General features: G+C 38.7%; 1 protein-coding gene across 1 annotated transcript; it reads left to right on the top strand.

Annotated features, from left to right (window-relative positions):
• Positions 1 to 12,671: 12,671 nt before the first annotated feature.
• On the top strand, positions 12,672 to 14,484 carry LOC133710976 (uncharacterized). Its single transcript, XM_062137131.1, has 3 exons — positions 12,672 to 12,836; positions 12,949 to 13,092; positions 13,742 to 14,484. Exons 1-3 carry the CDS (start codon positions 12,756 to 12,758, stop codon positions 14,186 to 14,188), a joined length of 672 nt encoding a protein of 223 aa, XP_061993115.1. The 5' UTR covers positions 12,672 to 12,755; the 3' UTR covers positions 14,189 to 14,484.
• Positions 14,485 to 19,372: the final 4,888 nt, after the last annotated feature.

The raw sequence follows: 19,372 nt of genomic DNA, 5'->3' as shown, positions 1-19,372 counted from the left end.
AGCACAATGCTTACATATATGTCTTGACCATAAATTTTGCCCACTCCCACATCCATATCTTCCTGGGATATGCTGCCTTCCTCTTCTCTCCCACTAAAACAAAATGGTTTGCACTTAATAATGGACAAAATTGCAGAAAAGAATCTATAGTTGTCATTGTACATTATGTATTCTGGACAACCTTGACAAAAATTTGTAATTTGAGCATTACATATATGCCACTTAGTAATTGACAACCAAAATTTCAATAAGCATAATCCAAGCAACCAACAGCAACCAAAATTAGATATATGACATTCACCAAAATACATGCAAAACAATAGCAACCAAAGTTTCAAGCAACCATGTCATCAAAAAAAAAAAAGTTTCAAGCAACCAAAATTTCAAGCATTTTGGACTTTCCTGACATAATCCAGCGCTATGGTCAGAATAAACACAATCCATTCAATTAGTTGTTGCCAGAGCAGCTTCAGCAAGCGCATAACAAGCTAGCTGAAATCAGAAACAGAAAGTATTTGTAGTTAAGCACTGTTCTGGGATCAATGTACTTTTCCAAATACAAATGTGTAGGCCATATATACCTGGACATCTCCATATATACCTGTCATGTCACTAAACAAATACCTATTTGAGTATTAATACATTTGTTTCTTTCTGTTTTGTTGATAGAAGACCAAGTGTTCAATCCTCTGCCTGAGAACTAGATACAAGACACAGCAAAAGCGAATACCATTTTCATACAAGACTCAACATGATGACTGCATGTTCATCGTTATATTTTTTGTTTTGAGGAGTGAAAGAGACTTATGCTAAATAAAATGAAAAAAAAAAAAAAAAGAGTACCTATATAAAATCAGCAGCAAGGAGTCCACAAAGAAAATAAGTTGAAAAAAGAAAAGAAAAGCATGAGACTGAGTAGGAGCAACAAAAAATAAATAAATAAGTAAACAGAGCAGTAAGATTAACAAACACCTAGGTAACAGATCCTTCCAATCCAACAAAGTAGTTGAAAGTATTACACCCCTGAAAGCATATGAAACAGGTGGCAAGCCCATGATCCTTCAACCAATTCAAAACAAGGGCATGTACTTCCCTCATATTTAAGTATTGTCAGAAGGTGAGCTAGCTGGAAAAGACACAAAATAAGCTAATAACAATCTAAACCAAAGTAGTCATCATAACCTAAAAAGGGTTCACAAAGCTTGAACATTGAATCTTAAACCAAAAAGAAAAGGGGATTCATGCATTCAATCCCAACAGCAGCCACACCAATGTAGAAACGTGTACAGCCCCAAAGCTCACCTTGCAAGCTATTATTAAAAAATTGAATAAGAATACATTAATATAAGGAGCTAGATTGAGTATAAAATGCATGTCTTCCAATTTTTGTGGTCACCACTTTTGGCTGCCATCCAACAGTGTTTTAGCTTCTTTTTTAATTATTTAGTTCTTCTAAATTTAGGTCCTTTTGCATTCTAGGTTGTAACAATCAAGCTATCAAGAGCATATATATAATAGATATATATAATAGTAATTAAATCACTAGGAGTGTGCCATACCATTTTGTCCTGAGACTACAAAACTATCGACATATTCATGAACAGTAAGCCAAAAGGAAAGGATCAGCCAACCAACAGCAAGCCCACCAATGATATCAACAGGACTGTGCATGCCAAGATAAATTCTTAATATTAAGGGAAAATGAGTTCAGTTTTGGTTTGAGATAAAATAATTAAAGAAGATGCCAGAAACTAGTAAAAGGATGATAAACTTACCCAAACCAATGAGACCAACGAGCAAGCAAACAAGAGCAAATCTAGCAAATTTCACATAGGCCTCTTCATTCTGAGCATAAGATAGGATGCAATGCAAAAGGTATCTGCAACCACCATCCATGAGCAAATGTTTAGTATATACATGACAGTAAAGTAACTCATATAGCAATCGTTCAAATTTGCATATACATGTATCGATAATTTATCTCCAAAACAAGCTATTTTCCAGACTCCTCAGAAAATATACCCAAAACTTTCATGAGCAAGCAGCAGCCTACATATAATGTCAAATGAAATTTGAATAGTTTGATCAATAAGTATGCCTAAAGGTCTATGATCAAAGCAGAGCTTTCTATAATGTGCTACTTAGTTTCCGTAGCTGAATTTATGTGACAAGATAAAAAGTACACACCTAGACAAGCAAACTGTGTATATAGTGTGAGAAGATGGCAATCCATATTCCAATGCATTATCCTCCTTATCTCTTGTAGCTGTTATTCTCCTAATAGGAGGGCAACTCGTTCTAGGAGCTGATACCACATCCTAGCAAGACACAAGAGCCGAAAACAAGTATCTTGATACCTAAAGTATTTAACCAAATCAAGAAACTAAACAGCAAGAAGGGGGGTGATTACCTAAAGGCATAACAAACATACATATAGACAATATAAGACGAAGAATCAAATAGCTAAGACATTCTTGTTACTGGCCAACTAGTAGTCCTTCCCAGAAACTGCACATAGCTGAATCTCAATAGGTTGCCTACATATATGATAAAAAACAACGAAGATAGTGACAAGTAACCTAATATAGTTGTATGAAAAAGTTTAAGTTTCATAAGTTTAATACTAGTTAAGTGATAGTTGAGAGAGGAATAAGTATTCATGAATTTCACTAGAAAAATCCTATAGCTTTTCTTTCAACAGATCTCCAGTCCCACTTCTGTAGAATAACAACACTTGATGAATTACAAAAGACAACTTTTAAGATCTTACACTGACACCCTGACTTGAACAAATATCAGAAAAATCAACAATCAAACAACAAATTTTGGATTTACCCATAAACTAAATATGAAAAAGTTACATCCAACATGTAAATAATTACCTGAATTTACATATCAAAATATAAATCAGAAAATAGAGATTACTGAGAGGCAGGAGAGCTAACACCTCCGAGTTTCAGAGTTTTCAAGACCAATGGTTTCTGTTTGACCAAAGAAGTAGTGTTCACATTCAGGACACGACAATATTTGCTGGAGAAGATAAGGCATAGATTCAATTAACCCTCTGAACTTCTTCAACCTTCTTCCTTATCAACAACAACATATGAACATAAGTCACTCATGTAGTCAATTTGATTTAACAATCACCACAGTATCGCAGTTCAATCATAAACACATTTCTGAAAACTTAAATGTCCACTGAGATAAGGAATTAAATCACAATGCAAAGAATCTTCACAATTGAACCATAACACAAGTTTTCACAATAAAAACTGAAGACCAAAACTGCAGATCACATAAACAAACGCATAGCCTATTGAAAAGTAAAATCAAGTAAACAGACACGAAATCGGAGTCACTCATTCCTTGATAATAGTAAAAGTAACCAACAATATCATCTCCAGTAAAGCTAAACAGATCAATTCAGAGACTCACTGACTCTCTAGAACAAGCAACTGACATCAACATCTCAAAATTTCAGACTCAAATAAAACCCAAACCCAATCATACCCAACAAACCCAAATTGAAAATTTCCAGAGCCAACTGAAATCCTAATAAAACGTAGGCCCTATTGAATAGGGATATAGTACCTGTAGATGAATCAATTCCCGAGCTTGACCTAGTTCTGAAGGCGGTCTTAAGCTTCGGCGCGTAGAGAGAGTAAACCACCGGACCAATAGCGACTTCGATTTGAGCCTTGCAGTTGGAGAAGGCTGAGGAAATCGAGTGAGATTGAGAGTGGAGAGTGTATCGAGTGAGACCGAGAGCGAGATTGAGATGGCGAGAGCTAAGTGGAGGGAGAATGACCTAATTTTTTCATACGACTAAGGGAGGGAGAGAGGGTTTTGAGTTTTTTTTTTTTTTTTTTAAAATGAGGGCCGGTTTTGAGTTTTTGCTAGACAAAATAATTGTAAATAATTTTTTTTCTTTTTTCGGATTTCTCAGACAACATATGTTGTTGCAAATGTCGTCCTATGGTTGTCAGTTTCACCAAATTCCAATTGATTACAATGTGTTGGCTGAGTTTGAGAACAGACGACAAATATAACTAATATGTCGTCTGACTAACTCAGACGACACCAAAATGTCATATGTCGTCTGTTACGTGTCGTGTGATTCACTTTTTCTTGTAGTGGATGGGGATGAACGAGCATAAAGATCTGGGTAGAATGTTTTGTTTAATGTACCCAGTTTTCTAGGGCATTTTGGGAAATTAGTTGGTTAAATTTAACATAAATTAAAGGTAACTAAAAGAAAATATTTTGCTGGGTACACTTAGAACTTTGTTAGGTACATTTAGAAAAACCCAAGTAAACTAGTCAAATTGTCAAACCTTTTTTTTGTTTTTTGAGAAGTCAAATGTAAGGGTCAAAGAGTGTATTGTGGGGCCTTCACCTAATACACAGAATCAGGCTAAGGTTTTCCTACTTATACTATCAAGAGTTTTTAATTCCCAGCTACCAAATTCATGTGTTTCCTACTTTTTTTTTTTTTTTTTTTTTTTAACTAACGAGGATTAGGCGATATTAGTCCCTCTCCAGCGTTCTGAAAGGGATGCCTAAGCACCCACACAACCCCGAAGGGGACCACTACAACCGGGGACCCACCGCCCATCCCTCGCTAGAAAATATATTAATAATAGGTGGCCGACAGGCCAAAGTACATGAGGTAGGGGACTAGGCCAAAACCACCTCCAAAAAGAGAGTTACAGAAAACAGGGTACTGCACTAGTGGACTTTCTAACTTGAACAAGAGAAAAACAAACCGGTTAAGCAAACCGGTAATCTGTTCTAGCTGTAAAATCATGACCAAAAGAACTAATTAGAAATTGTGGAATTGAACTCCACCAGTTTGTACCAATATTCATAGCACCATAATTTGCAAGCTTGTCCGCCACACGATTACCTTCCCTGTATATCAAGAGTTTCCTACTTATACTATCAAGAGTTTTTAATTCCCAGCTGAGTTTTTAATTCCCAGCTACCAAATTCATGTGTAAATAACTATTTTAACCTCCAATTAATTAAAATATTACTGGTACCTCACTCAAACTCTCACTCCGTCTCTCTCTGTCTCTTCCCCTTACGCTCTCGGTTGCCTCTCGGCCTCCGCCTCTTGCTCCTGCTTCGTTGTCGGTGACGAGTGCAACGTCCATTGCTAACTCGGAGTTAGTCTCGCCGAGATTGGATTTTTACAGCGGCTCGTGTTTCTGTAGCGACTCGGAGCTAGTCCATTGCTGAGGCTTTTCAGATTTCACTGATGCTGAGCTGCTCAAGGAGATTTCTGCATAAACCAAGAAGAATAAGAAGAAGAAGCCGGTCCGAGTTCGACTCCGACTCCCACGACATGTCGGACTGCCCGGGGATGGCCGATCTTTCAGATCGATCGAGCTTCATGAAACAACAAGAGCAAGATTTAATGGGCTTAAATCGGAGCGATGGACCTGGTGAGGATGAATCCGGTTGAAACGACGTCGCTAAAGAAAGTTGTGAGACATTTCGAGTGGCCGGTCAATGAATTGAAGGTGTTGATGGTGGAGTTAGAGAAGAAAGATGTGAATCTCAACGATGATGTGGATGTGATAGAGGAAGGCAACGGAAAAGAGATGAAGGCAGAGATCATGGCCAGCCTAAAATGTGGGAGAAGACGTGGGTGCCCACATCAATTTTTTTTTTTTTTTTTCAAATATTGCATGTCTTACCACGGTACGTAAGACAATATTAACGATATACTATAGTGTGGGGAATTCCATGCACCCACCATCATAAACAGAGGAGATATTATCATGGCAGACATATATGATCATCAGATTACATGTGCCATTATAAGATATAAGGAACAGCAAATATATTGATTCGCTAGTGATTATATATAAGAGACAATAGGCAAGTATATATGCATATAAGCAACGCCAAAAATAGGATGAACTCATAGATCATGAATTATGGTCAGAAGTAACAACGTTACACCAAAAATTATAGGATCATCATAGAGTTTATAAAAAAATAGAATAAATGTGCTGATAACGTGTTATAAAGTAAAGAGAAGATAGAGAGAGAATAGTTGGGAGGAAGTAGAAGTCTTCTCATTCAGTCTCATTAGCCTCCTTTATATAGAGGTAGGGTTTACATCAAAGTACATAACTAATAAGTATTTACATGGACATCTACATAGATAATAATATTTACAACATATATATATATATATATAAGTTTCTCAAGCAACAAAAGAAAAAACCTAGTCCAGCGCTGCATGCACAGACTAGGCCAAACATTGACGAGCTCCCTTTCTTCCAGCGGTGCTCCGGTGTTGGCACGGGCATTGCCTTGCCAATGTTTATGAGGCTACCAGACGGGTGATGTTGACCTATGCTCCATGGGTTTTAGACTGCTTTACTCGGGTTCGATAGTGATCGGTTTTTGATCTGGTTTTCAGCATATCTCTGTGACTTGGGCGATCAGTAGTTGTCGGCACCGTCTTTCAGGAACGATGAGGGCGGCACAGGATCGTTGTGGCAGCATGGGCGTCATCTATAGAGGTTAGTGTGGCGTAATGGGATGAAGAAGATCTTGGTCTGGCTCTGGATTCGGATTTGGCTGCTTCAGGTCTCGTTGCTGGTTTTCTCTAGGTGATAGCGACGTTGTGGTCATGGCGTACCAGGAAGCGGGGCAGCGGTGTCACACTTGCAGCGAGCGGGGGTGGTGGATCACCTGCGATGTGCGTATGGCGAGGTTTGCACAGTGATGTGAGGACTGGGTTTGGGTCAAGAAGCTGTTTGGGCCTAAGATTGCTTTCCTTGTGGGCTGCTATGAATTTGGCTTTTCCAATAATTCCCTATTTTTTTAGGGAGCTATGCTTGTTAGTTCCTTAATGAGCGCTAATGGGTGTAGTTAATTAGGTGGTTTTTTATACCTATAGATTATGATGTTTCTTTTTACATCTTGATAATTGAAGCTTCTGGCGCACCGCAATTGAGCGCATTGGTAAAGGAAGTTTCCACACAAAATTATCTCTTTGTAGGGTAATGTTGTAGTTTGTTAGGCTCCTTGTTTAAGTGAGCTTCGATGTCTTAATTAAGCAAATGGTGCATGATTCTCGTTTCTGCGATTATCAATGAAATCTTCATTTACTCAAAAAAAATATTATATATATATATATAATACTTGAATAAACAACCAGAAATTCAAAGCAAATACTATTCAAATGAAGCAAACCCCAGATGGAAATAGAGTAAAGGCTCAGTACCCCTCTAATCAAACAAACCAAATTTAATTCGAAACAGGAGGAAATCTCAATTTCAGCAAACACAAACCCCACATCAGGGGAAAAATCTAAGCCTTTATTTTTTTTTTGAAAGAGGGCTTGCACAGCTGCCCTTAGGCCTTGATCATTAATGAAACTTTAGAATACATGAGGGGGACATGATACCTGAACCCCAAATTACAATAAGCATAAGAAGAACAACTCGAGCTAATAACGAGAGTCTCCACAAAGGTGTGTATTCTAAACAGGCACCAACTAGCGAAGAGTGCACTTCTGGCTATTCTATTCGCTTTACAAATACGGCGACATACCGGAAAGTAAAAGCTTACGCGAAGCCATAATATACTAATAAGATCAGCTTTCCCACTATGTTGCCACAGGAAAACTAGTCCGATGACACTTAGTTTCATCCTGCCACTAGGAGGGTGGGACCATTTGGGAGCTCGCCACCGCACTAGGACAGACCAGGCACCCAAAAGGTGCAGTCCGGGACAGAGCCCACGTCGCCCTACCACTACTCGGTAGGGACTTATTAACGGCACAGAGCCACCATTAACTAATAAAAGCCAAAAACAATAACACATAAAATAAAGGAAAATTGGGCCCATAGCCCGAGCCCAGGCCCAATCCCCACTTAGCCCAATCAAAGAGGCCGCCTGACTGCAAGCATCTCGCCACTGATCTACGAGAGGAAGAAGCACCGTCCACCCACCGGCGTCCAATCTACCGGACGAAGCAGCCTCCGGCCGTCCCCCCTGCTCTCCGCCCTCCTCACCAGGCCGGCACACGTCGCCGCCATTCCCAAGCCACAGCGCGACTCCAAACAACCCAAACCAACTCGGGTTAACCCGATCTGATCTGGATCCCTCATATTCCGACATTGCACCACCCACTGCTGTCACCTCCGGCTGCCTGCCTACCGCGCGCCGTGAGATCGATCCCCACCCCAGCCCCCTACCGCTGAACCTGCTTCGATCCTCCTCGACAGAGCCTCCTCTCCTTTTCGACAGCGAAAACACCAAACAGCCACCCCTCCAACTGGGATTATTCCACGACCACTCAAAACCCGATACTAGATCCACTCTCATCCCGTCCGACGCCGCCGCCACGAGGGCGTGCCGCCGGAGGGTTCTTTTTTTATCCTTTATCTAAGCCTTTATTGAGAGAAATGGTGTTCCTTACAAAATAACCAACAGAAAATGACATTGCGAGGAGAGAGAGAGGTACCTGGTATTGTATCGACTGAAGCTCATAGAATTGAGGAGAATGAGGAGGGAGGCTGCGATCAGGGCCGCGTGACAAAGTGAGGCCTAAGGCAAAATTTAGAGAGACTTTCCTAATAATTTTGTCCATTGAGAAAGAAAAATGTCAGCAAAGCAAAGTTCAAACTAAAACATAGTAGATTATATAAACAAAATAAAAAGTAACAATGCCGATAAAGAACATTAGAACCTGATTTTCTAACCACAAAATTAATTGTAGACTTCAGGCCTTGACAGTTTGTTAAATTGTATCAACTATCTGAATTATGATTACGAAATTAGAACAGAGGGTGAAATTCATAATTGAATAAGAGGAAGAGAAAGATTGCTTCTATGCGTCTATGAGAATCTGTCAATGGCTTAAATAGACATAAAAGGAAGAAATGTTACCATTTGCCTTTGAAAGAATTAGAGGGGAATTAAAAATTCATGTTTCAGCAGCCAATGTTTAATTTTTGCCCAAATTAGTGAAAGTGAGAGCAAAATTTTTGGTTATCTTCTTTTTAAATCACAAAGTGATGGAGAAAGAAGAAAGCTTGGGATGTTTAACTTACACAAACAAAAGAAAAAGAAGAAATTTTGAGGCCTCATGGAGTCACGGGTTTGATTTCATTGGCCTCAACGTCGTCTTCTACAAACTGCAATTCTGAGTCTTTTTTCTTTTTTAACATATATATATATATATATATATATATATATATATATATATATATATATATATATATTTTTTTTTTTTTTCTTTTCTTTTTTGAGATGGAGGCCTTCCCCAAACTGAGGCCCAATGCCACTGCCTTGGTTTCCTTGGTCAAGGGACGGCTCTAGCTACGATTTCACTAAACCACTTCGATCGTTTAGAGCTTTGCTGTTACTGACTTACTGATGCTTTTACAACGTGTAGTTTTCTATTCTCGTATAGTAAGGTAAAGTCCCAGGGTAAAGGCTTGTTCACAGAACATGGCATTTTTGGAACCGATGAGTCAGCTCAATCAACGGTGCAAAAACCACCTCCACCGTGATGATACCTGTATTGTCGAATTTTCACTAGGAATACCCTCAAATGTTACATGAGATTCTTTTTCTACATTGGAATTGTACGGTCATTCAAATCATCGATTACAAAAATTTACTACACGACTAATATACGTAAAGCGTAAATTAATGCATTTATGCATATGATCGTGTTTAGTTTCAATTTTAGATGCTGCATCTAATTTTGCTTACTTTCGTTTATTTCGCTACGTGATTTTGGATCACTCTTTTGTGTAATCCACCTTGATACACTCTTTCCTTTATTAATGCTTTTATTCCCCCTAAAAAATATGTATAAAAAAAAAAAAGTTGTAATTGGTTCATATTTATCTCCAACTTAACCTACGGCTATAAATACCGTTTCTTCACTCTCAGTCTCGTCAATTCTCACACTCACAACCCAAAAAAAGAGAAAGAATTCTTGTCATTTTGGGTATCCAAAAGCAAAAAACTCTCTCTCTCGAAGAAACCCTAGAAAGGTCGGCGGCGGCTTCACCTAAGAAAAGTGCTCTCGTCCGGCGGCAGCTATGGCATTAGGGCGGGCATTTTAGCCTCACCTATGACGCGTGATCTGCTGCCGGACGGGACTCGATGCTAGCGTTCTGGAGGCTCTAGTATGGGTTTTTGCTCGAAAGTTTTGCAGGTGGTTTTTCGGCTCCGGATCGATGGAAATCTCTGGGATGCGTGCAGTGCAGTCTGGTGGGTCTCGTGTGCAGATCGACGGCGTTGTAGATTGAGGGCGCTGGGTCGGGGCAGTTTCGACTTCGGGGCGGCGTTGGATCGTGGAGCGTTTGGTCGTGGCAGTTTCAATTTCGGTGGCGGAATTGTGGAGTGCTGGGTCGTGGCAAGGTCAGTGGCGGTGTTCGCGTCGTGACGGTGGGTATCTTGCCTGAGCGGGCGTGGGTATGGTGGCGGCTGAGGGCTGCTGGGCTTGCTGCACAGGTTTGGAGATGGAAGTTGGTCTGGGCCAATCTCGGCCTGTTGGGCTTTGGGTGGGCCTATTTTTGGAGAGTCTTAGGATAATATTTTGATGGGCTAGGGTTTTGCTCTCAGCCTGTAGATACCTCTACTAGCAAGCTACTTTGTTATCTCACCAAGCATAAGTAACACCCTCTTGGGGGCCCACAAGCCATAGTGGGACCCAACCGCGACATGCATCCCGTAGCCATATGTTCAAGCTACACCACGGTAGTCGGAAGCGGCCAATGCCTCATCGGGAAGCCACCTTCCCGGCCTTGCCAAGTTGCCTCCATAATAGGCCTTTCTAAGACTAGAATAGTAGTTTTGCATCCCACATCTAAGAAAATGTAAAGGAATGAGCCTCCCTCCCTTATAAAAGGAGACTCCTTCCCACTTACTCAACATCCCATTACAATTCATGTAATCCCCTTGGGCCGCAAGGCCCAACACACATAGTTAAACATTCAAGTGGACGTAGTCTCCCGCTAAGGCGGGAGACGAACCACTATACTTCTTGTGTCTTCTCTCTTACTCTCTCTCTCTAAACGTTAATTAGATCCCCACGGATCCAAACATTAACATTGGCGCCGTCTGTGGGAAGTCGATACAATGGCTTCGTCACTTACCATGCGTTAAGTCTGCTTAACGGAGCTCAAAGGATTTTTGTCTTCTCTTCCTTTGAATTATCAAACTTGCTATATGGGCATCATCTTCTTTGATCATCACTCTTCTTCTCTTGGATTATGATCCGCTCCCAGTGGCCTTTTTATTTTATTTTTGGTTACGTCAAGCAATGTAATCCCATGCTTGGTGGTAACACATTTGGCGGCAAACACAAAGGTATATTTGCTTGGCGGTAACACACACACAAAAAAAAAAATGGCGTGCTGCTCTAGCGCCACCGCCAACCCATCCTAGCGGTAAAACAAAAACCAAACAATTTTTGCATCAAGTTCAACTTGGGCTCAGTGCCATGACTTAGCGTCGAGGTCATCAACTACAATCACCGCTGAGCATAGCGCCACCAAGCTTCATAGCTCAACTCGTTACTCCATCACGAGTCTATCCCTATGTTTTTTTTTAGTTTGTCTATTTACAATAAGGTTCCTTTTTCAGGGACAGTCTAGGCACTATTGTGTTTCTAGTTTTTGCATTTGGTCTGGTCTTGTCGACCTAATTCTCAGTGGATCTATATGTACACCAATTGAGGTTTCTAGGCAACTAGGTTTATTGGTTATGAGTTAGGTTGGGCAGGCCGGATCCTACTAGCGCCTCCGGCGTAGTACCAAAGGGGAATTCCCGCTATGTCTATGTATTGATTGTACAATGAGTGGGTCTATTTCCTATGTACCATTGTGGGTACTACCACTATCTTCTTGCTTGTCTAAATGGCAGCGGAAGGGTATGTAACGGCCTATTCTGGCTTTTGATGAATATATATATTCGCCTTAGACAATGTTTTAAGTCATTGGGAGTGGTATCTTGAAACAATGTTGCTTAATCAGATGTGAGAGGTTTTGGATCTCCTTTAATTTAGGTGATAAGCATATACCTTTCTTCAGTTTTGTATAGCAGTCATGACACATCTTGATTTTTCATCTGAGCCCTAAACTTTGCCACACTAATTGCAAAACTTTTGACAAATTGCACTTCATCCTTTTCATATAGTAAGGTAAAGTCCCAGGGTAAAGGCTTGTTCACAGAACATGACATTTTTGGAACCGATGAGTCAGCTCAATCAACGGTGCAAAAACCACCTCCACCGTGAAGATACCTGTATTGTAGAATTTTCACTAGGAATTCCCTCAAATGTTACATAAGATTCTTCTTCTATGTTAGATTGTACGGTCATTCAAATCACGATTACAAAAATTTACTACACGATTAATATACGTAGAGCGTAAATTAATGCATTTATGCATATGATCGTGTTTAATTAGTTTCAATTTTACATGCTGCATCTAATCTTGCTTACTTTTGTTTATTTCGCTACGTGATTTTGGATCACTCTTTAATGTAATCCACCTTGATACACTCTTTCCCTTATTAATGCTTTTATTCCCCCTAAAAAATATGTAAAAAAAAAAAAAAAGGTTGTAATTGGCTCATATTTATCTCCAACTTAACCTACGGCCATAAGTACCGTTTCTTCACTCTCAGTCTTGTCAATTCTCACACTCTGCTCAAAGCATCGTCTTCTCCCGCCAAAACAAAAGAGTCAAAGACGTAGAGAGAGAGAAATGATGAAGGAGTACCAAACGCCACACAAGGACCATGCCCGACCTCCTCCCAAGCTCTCCAATCGCCTATCCAAGAAGACCGTAAGCCTTCCAATCCCTAATTTCTGTTTCATCTCAGCCTTCAATTTCGATTCCGGTTTCGAATCCCTAAATATCGTCATCTCAGCCTTCACTCGCTTCGTTTCTCTTACAGGTTCCCAAGAAGAGCTTGAACACTGCGTTTTCTTCAATCTCCGAAGATGTGCAAGTCGAGACCTCCAAGCACTCCCTGGATTCCACTCCGATTTCTGTGATTTCTCAGATCGATGAGGTCAATTGCAAGGCGGAGATCTCCGAGGTTGGCTTCAATTCAATCCGATTTCGAAATTGATTTCCGCTTTTTCGTTTTCATAATTATGTTTTGCTAAAACTACACCTATGTATAATTTGTTGCTTCGATTACGTTTCGATAAGTGTTGATGTTGTAAGGTTTTTGATAAATTCATAACGTGCACCTTTATTAGTTACTGAGAAAATGCCTGAAAGAGAAAGATATAAGATATTTGATACTGTTGTTTGGCTTAAACAGCCTTCCGGGTCCTGTGAATGCGAGTCTGTGATGATTTTAGATCCTTTTTCGTTGCATGTGTTTGCTCAAGTGTTGCTGTTGTAAAGCTTTTGATTCATTCATAATGTACGATTTTTGTTACTGAGGAAATGCCTGAAAGAAGCGCAAAAGATATCTGATTGTGCTGTTTGGTGTAAATAGACTTTGATTCTTGTGACTGCGAGTCTGTGAGGATTCTGGATACTTCAGGTTGCAGGTGTTGCTCAAGTGTTGCTGTTGTAAAGCTTTTTATGCATTCATAATGTGCGCACTTTTGGTTACTGAGAAAATGTCTGGAAGAAAGATATAAAGATATCTCATACTGCTGTTTTGTTTATTAGACTTTGATTTTTCTGACTGTGAATCTTTGGGGACTTTAATCGTATATTTTGGCTTTCAGAGTCTGATGACCCTGCCAGATCCAGCTCTCTCAGATTCATCAGAGAGCTTGTTTACCTCTGATCTCTCTCCATCTTCAGAGTCCACTATTGATAAGAGCGATTCAAGCCATGACTCTTGGAGTGTTGCTAAATGTGAAATTGATAGCTCAAAGTTTGGTTCGATGGGGGCTGAGGTTGTAGCAAGCTTTCTCAAGCAAGCTCGGACTCAGATCTTGAACTCTGCTGGTGTGGATGCTAAATCTAAGAAGATTCTGGATGCACTGGTTGAGATTGTGATAGAGGATTTCCACACTGTGCCTGAAGAGAAGGACCAGATTGCTAAACTTCTTTCAGCAAAAGCCAAAATGCTAGTTGTGTGTCTCTTGCTATGGATCCTTGCAATGGCTGTGTTTTTGGTGTTCGGCTCTGGATCCCGAAGCACATTTCGTGGACCACTGCCTACTTGAACTCTTATTGTAGAGGTGCATTAATTGTCTGATCAAGATGAATGGTAAGGCCTCTTGTTTTGGGACTTAGTCATAGTAGGAATGCTCTTACTCTTCCATTAGATATTGTCTAGTGCTTGGCTGATATAATCATATAAACTTCTTGTTCTCAGTATTGTGCCCATGGTTATGGATCATGCATTTACGGTAAATAGCTATATAAGTGTGATTTCCTGGAAATGGAATATGACTCTTACTGTATTCCTCTATGTGGTTTATGTTATTTTGAGTAGTAAGAGCTGAATTTGATTACTGTATTCTCGCTTTTTGGATATACTGTCTAATGTGATGCTATACTCCTGAAATTAGTTACTGTTTCTGTAGAGAAATTTAGAATCAGCGCTGTTTGCCCCTAATGCTTTTGCTGTGATTGCACATGCAATAACATTGTTAATAAATCTGATTACTTGGTTCAAGGAAAAAAGAATGGGTGCAAGTGCAACTGATGTTCTTGTTATTGCAAGGATGAGATTGAAGGGTTCTTAATTTTGATAAATGAAAATCTTGTTCTTATTGAAAACATACTTGTCAGAAGAAACCTAGAAGTAGGTAACTCTCACCCCGTCTACTCTACATGTTTGAACCAATGTGCCCCTAGATTTTGGTACTTGAAATCATAGTACCATTCAGATCATCAAGACATGAGAACTTTATGTTCTGAAATCATTTTTCATGCCTCAGGTCCACAGATAGAGGTTAACATGTCCATGGTAGTGTACTGGTTGGACCTAGATATGGGGCAACAAAAATCCAGGTGTTAGACATAACATTTTAGTTCAGGAACTAAAATTCCTTGTAATTTTATACGTCTCAAGTACATATCTGGGTCATGTACATATCATTCTGAGTATATAGAACTCGCATTTGTTTTATCTAAAAATTCATACATATTGATGGTCTCTTTTATGCAATCTTTGCAGTGCATTAAAGAGGTTGCTGCCCCAATAGATTCATGCTTGCTTACATAGTTTTATGCAAGTAATATGACTCCTGAAGTCTTATTATGATCATCTGGTTTTCCATGTTCAGTTGTTGACCTTGTTTGGCAACTCAGAGTCTATCTGAACATTTTGCCAGCTGAGCCCATGTTAAAAGTTTTATAGCTAGTTACAATAGGGTGCTGGATTCGTTAAAGTGTGTACACAGTACATGACGCGTATTACATCTGCCTTCACATGTCCCTACTTGATTTAATTATTTGAGTCTGATCAAAGATTTAAGATGATTGGTGCTGTTTGTTGTCCAGGAACAACTAGGTGCCCCAAATATGAAATTCCAAACAATACAACCATATTATGGATTATCTTCATAAGAAAATTGTAAATGATTGTGTCTTTGAAGTCATACCATATGGATATACTTCATTTAAATTATATCAGAAGATTATTGGTACTGCAAATACTATTTTGAAGAACATCCATGTCTATCTACCAACTAGTCTGCCTAATCATCCTGTCATCTCTCTTATTAAGCTACTTATTTTTATTTTGATCTTTTTTGCTGTCTACTGGTATATTTTAGCAAAGTGTTCTCAGTAGGAAAATATTGAAATTAGTGAGACAAAAGAAAATGATTAAAAGGGTCTTCATTATACATAGTATCCCTGCTGGGTTTGGTGGAACACATAGTTGAACAGTTTAAATGATCGATGTTGAACCTGGCTAAAGGTCAGGAACTGCTTTTCTAGAAATATTATCACTTCATCTTAAGAACTCTGTTAGGACAAAGACTTTCTGATGGCAGGTTCAATTTCTAATAGAGAAAAAGGAAGTAAAACTAGTCAAATCTAAGGGTCAAAGAGTTGTTTTAATTTACTGCATAAAATATTATAGAGAAGACTTCTTTGTAGACTAATCAAAGGGAGGTGAATGTTTAGAGACAGCTACAAGTTGGTTTTTCAAAAGATCTCAGCCTTCTTAGTGATTAAGTATATCCTTAGAGTTAAGCTTTTCTCAGTGACAGCAAGGCCTAGTTGCTCGTTTTGTAATCGATTACCAAACACAATGTGATAAACTTCTTCACTGAGGAGTAATTTTCTGAAGGATGGATAGCTGAAAATTGTATTTAACCATTATAAAATTGCGGTTAGTAAAGCCTAGCTAGAAACTCGTTGTTTGAACCAAAGTTGCCAATCACAGTTTGCCGACTAGTAATTTTGAAATCAGTTTAAGGAGATGAGGTACCGAAAAGTGAATCGTTTAGTCCTGAAAAACACTTTTATAGAGACACAGTGAAAGGGAGAGCTAGCTGTACTTAAAAGCAAAGATTTGCTGATTCTAGTGGGTAATCCCTACAAGGAAGAAGAGTTAGTTGCCCTTTAATGTAGTGATTGGCATAATCAAAGAAAACTGAGGCATGGATGAAGATTCTAAGGTCAATGATTGGTTGTGTTCTTCAATCTTCCCATAAAACTTTATCATTAAGCCAAAACCCCTAGTTTAATCACATACCTAACATGGCATGTCTAGGTGTCCCAACATAAAAATCATTAGCTTGCTTTTGTTTCCGTAGCATCAGATGGAGCACTAAATCATCCTCTGAAATGGTTTACACCAACAATTGTATACACTCTTTCCAAGTTTGTGAAGATCATTAGTCATTGGTTTCTACTCTTGGCCTGGTAATTAAATACAGAATCCAAGGTGATTTGTTTTGTTTTGCTGTTACTGAAGGATGCGTTTCCAACGTGTAGTTATCTATTCCGGTATGGTGAGGTACAGGCTTGTCTGCAGAACATGGGATTTTGGACCATTCGATTAGATAAATCAGCTCATTCAACGGTGCAAAAACCACCTGCACTGCAAAGATACCTGTATTCTAGAATTTTCACTAGGAAACCAAATTTCTAGTTTCATATCGGTGAATTCCTGGACTAATTTTATGCAGCATCACTAATATGTGAAAGGGATAGGTTGTGATAAGCTACTGAGATATTTGAGATCATATCTCATATCAGAGCCACTGGTGAGGACTCTTTCTAAATTATTGATCGAACTCCCCATATTCACAATCATCTACATTCTCCTTCTTCACATTCACAACTTTACCTCCCCATTCATCCTACGCGTGATGTATCTATCTGCTTGCTTTAATTTTCTGGAGGTTTTTGAATGCTCCTCCCACTTTATGGTGCTCATTGTTTGATTGTGTCTGTTACAGGGGAGGCAATCTCACTGGTGCATCATAATGCCCTTGTGGTGTTTCTGGTCTTTCAAAATATATATCTGTATATATATTTAAGGTTCATCAGTACAATGCCCCCTAAAGTGTTTGGATATACACATGCCACCATGATTTTGGTGAGAAATGGGGATTAGGTTCATGATTATTAAAACTTTAGACATAAATAAACTAACCCAAATCATTGATCAATATGGAGCATCTAGACCTCCTTTTATCCCAATGTCAGGTTGTCAGCACTATTTTCCCTTTCTTTTCTTTATCAATGCTTTGAACCGAATAATTATTCTCATCGGAAGCTGTCTCTACTAGTTTCTTCTAATTTTTCAAAACCGGATCTTGTTAATTCATGTTATTAGTTTGATATGCGTTTAGCTTTTATTAAAACTATTTTTTTTTTTTTTAACATGCTATTCGAGTCTTGTTTCAGATTCAAATTTTTTAAATGTTCAATTCTCTACTTCTTTCTTTGTTGGTTTATACTTTATTGAGTTATTTTTGTTTTATATATTTATCGTTCACATGATGTGTGTTAACTCGAAATATTTCATCGACATCGTTCAGATATTTTAGTATTAGCGTCCAATTATGATGTGTTTTGAGGATTAAGTAAGAGGAAATATCTCATAGATTAAGGGAGCAGGCGGAGAAGGGACCCCGTCGGGGAGGAAAATGTGGAGGTGGAGCATAACTGGCCACACCTCAGAGGAGGAGAAAACTCCAAAAACCAAACAAAGAGAGGGGATAGGAAAAGTGGCAGAGAAACAACCCACATTGCACATGCAGTTTTGTTTAGTTTATCATTTCTTTTCTGGATCATCGCCCCTCCAATAATCATTGCACGGAATGAAAACAAATGTTAAAATTGGGGACCCGCTTCCCTCTGCTCTACTAGTGGAAGCCACTACACATCCAATCCAATTAAACCCCCAATCAGATGGTAACAGTCATTATTGATCTTTGTTTTTATCTTTCGCCCAATAATCTTAATTTTCATCGTTAGTGAAATTGTCTTGGTTAAGACTTAAGATGAACATTATCGTATTGATTCCTCAAAGGCGAGTGAAAGGTTTGAATGGAATGGATGTCGCACTTATACATGTGGTGTTTGTCTGATTGGTCAAATTCACGTGTTGTTGTTTCAGATCTGCAGTAACTAGATATTTGCTTATCCAATCAGTAAATATTGCTTAGTGTTTGGATTGGGAATGGAATGGTCTCAATTGTCATAAAAAAATAAATAAAAAAACTCACTCGTTGTCCGGCTAAAATAAACGTAGTCATTTTCATTTCTTAAAAATATTCTTAGATGAGTGAAATTTTGAATGAACAGAATTCGTAAGTTATACACGTGGTAGGTATGACTAATCACTCAGTTAATTCAATTTCAATAGTATAACATAATCGCCTAACTAAAGACCTTTGAATCACGATATAGGGACCAACAGATACAAACAATATAATTTATTATCATACCAAAAAATACTGTAGTTTTGAAAAGACAATCTAGAAAATGTCCTGCATAATTCCATACCAATAGGCTGGGCTGGAACACTGATCAGTTTCGTAAACTTTTATTACCAAAAAAAAAAATACTATAGTTTTGAAAAGACAGTTACCATATTTTAATTCGTCGCATTTCTAAACTGTTAAAGAATCAGAATCATTTTTTGAAAAAAAAAAAAAAATCAGAAGCATGTGATGTTCCAAGAGGCCGTAGATTTTCTTAGGCCAAAAAGTTCACCACAAAAAAATGATCAAATTTCTTTTTTACCATTTCACCTTTTTGTGAAAAAAAAAAATCCCAAAAACATTTGGATTAAAACACTGGTGTAAATTTGGAATTTGCAAAAGAACAATTTCCAACAAAAAAAAATAGTGGGTGGATTTTTAAGGAAATATCGACGCGTGCTGTGTTTTGATTCCTTTATAAGTCTCTTCCCACCGTTTCTCCCTCTCCTTATT

This window comes from Rosa rugosa, chromosome 5 (genome assembly GCF_958449725.1).
Source record: "Rosa rugosa chromosome 5, drRosRugo1.1, whole genome shotgun sequence".
NCBI classification, from domain to species: domain Eukaryota; kingdom Viridiplantae; phylum Streptophyta; class Magnoliopsida; order Rosales; family Rosaceae; genus Rosa; species Rosa rugosa.
This window is presented reverse-complemented; position numbering and strand designations above follow the sequence as displayed.

Coding starts and splice junctions, on each gene's coding strand:
- LOC133710976 (XM_062137131.1), top strand. CDS start 12,756: ATGATGAAGGAGTACCAAACGCCACACAAGGACCATGCCCGACCTCCT. Junction 12,837..12,948: donor ATCGCCTATCCAAGAAGACC/GTAAGCCTTCCA, acceptor TTTCTCTTACAG/GTTCCCAAGAAGAGCTTGAA. Junction 13,093..13,741: donor GCAAGGCGGAGATCTCCGAG/GTTGGCTTCAAT, acceptor TTTGGCTTTCAG/AGTCTGATGACCCTGCCAGA.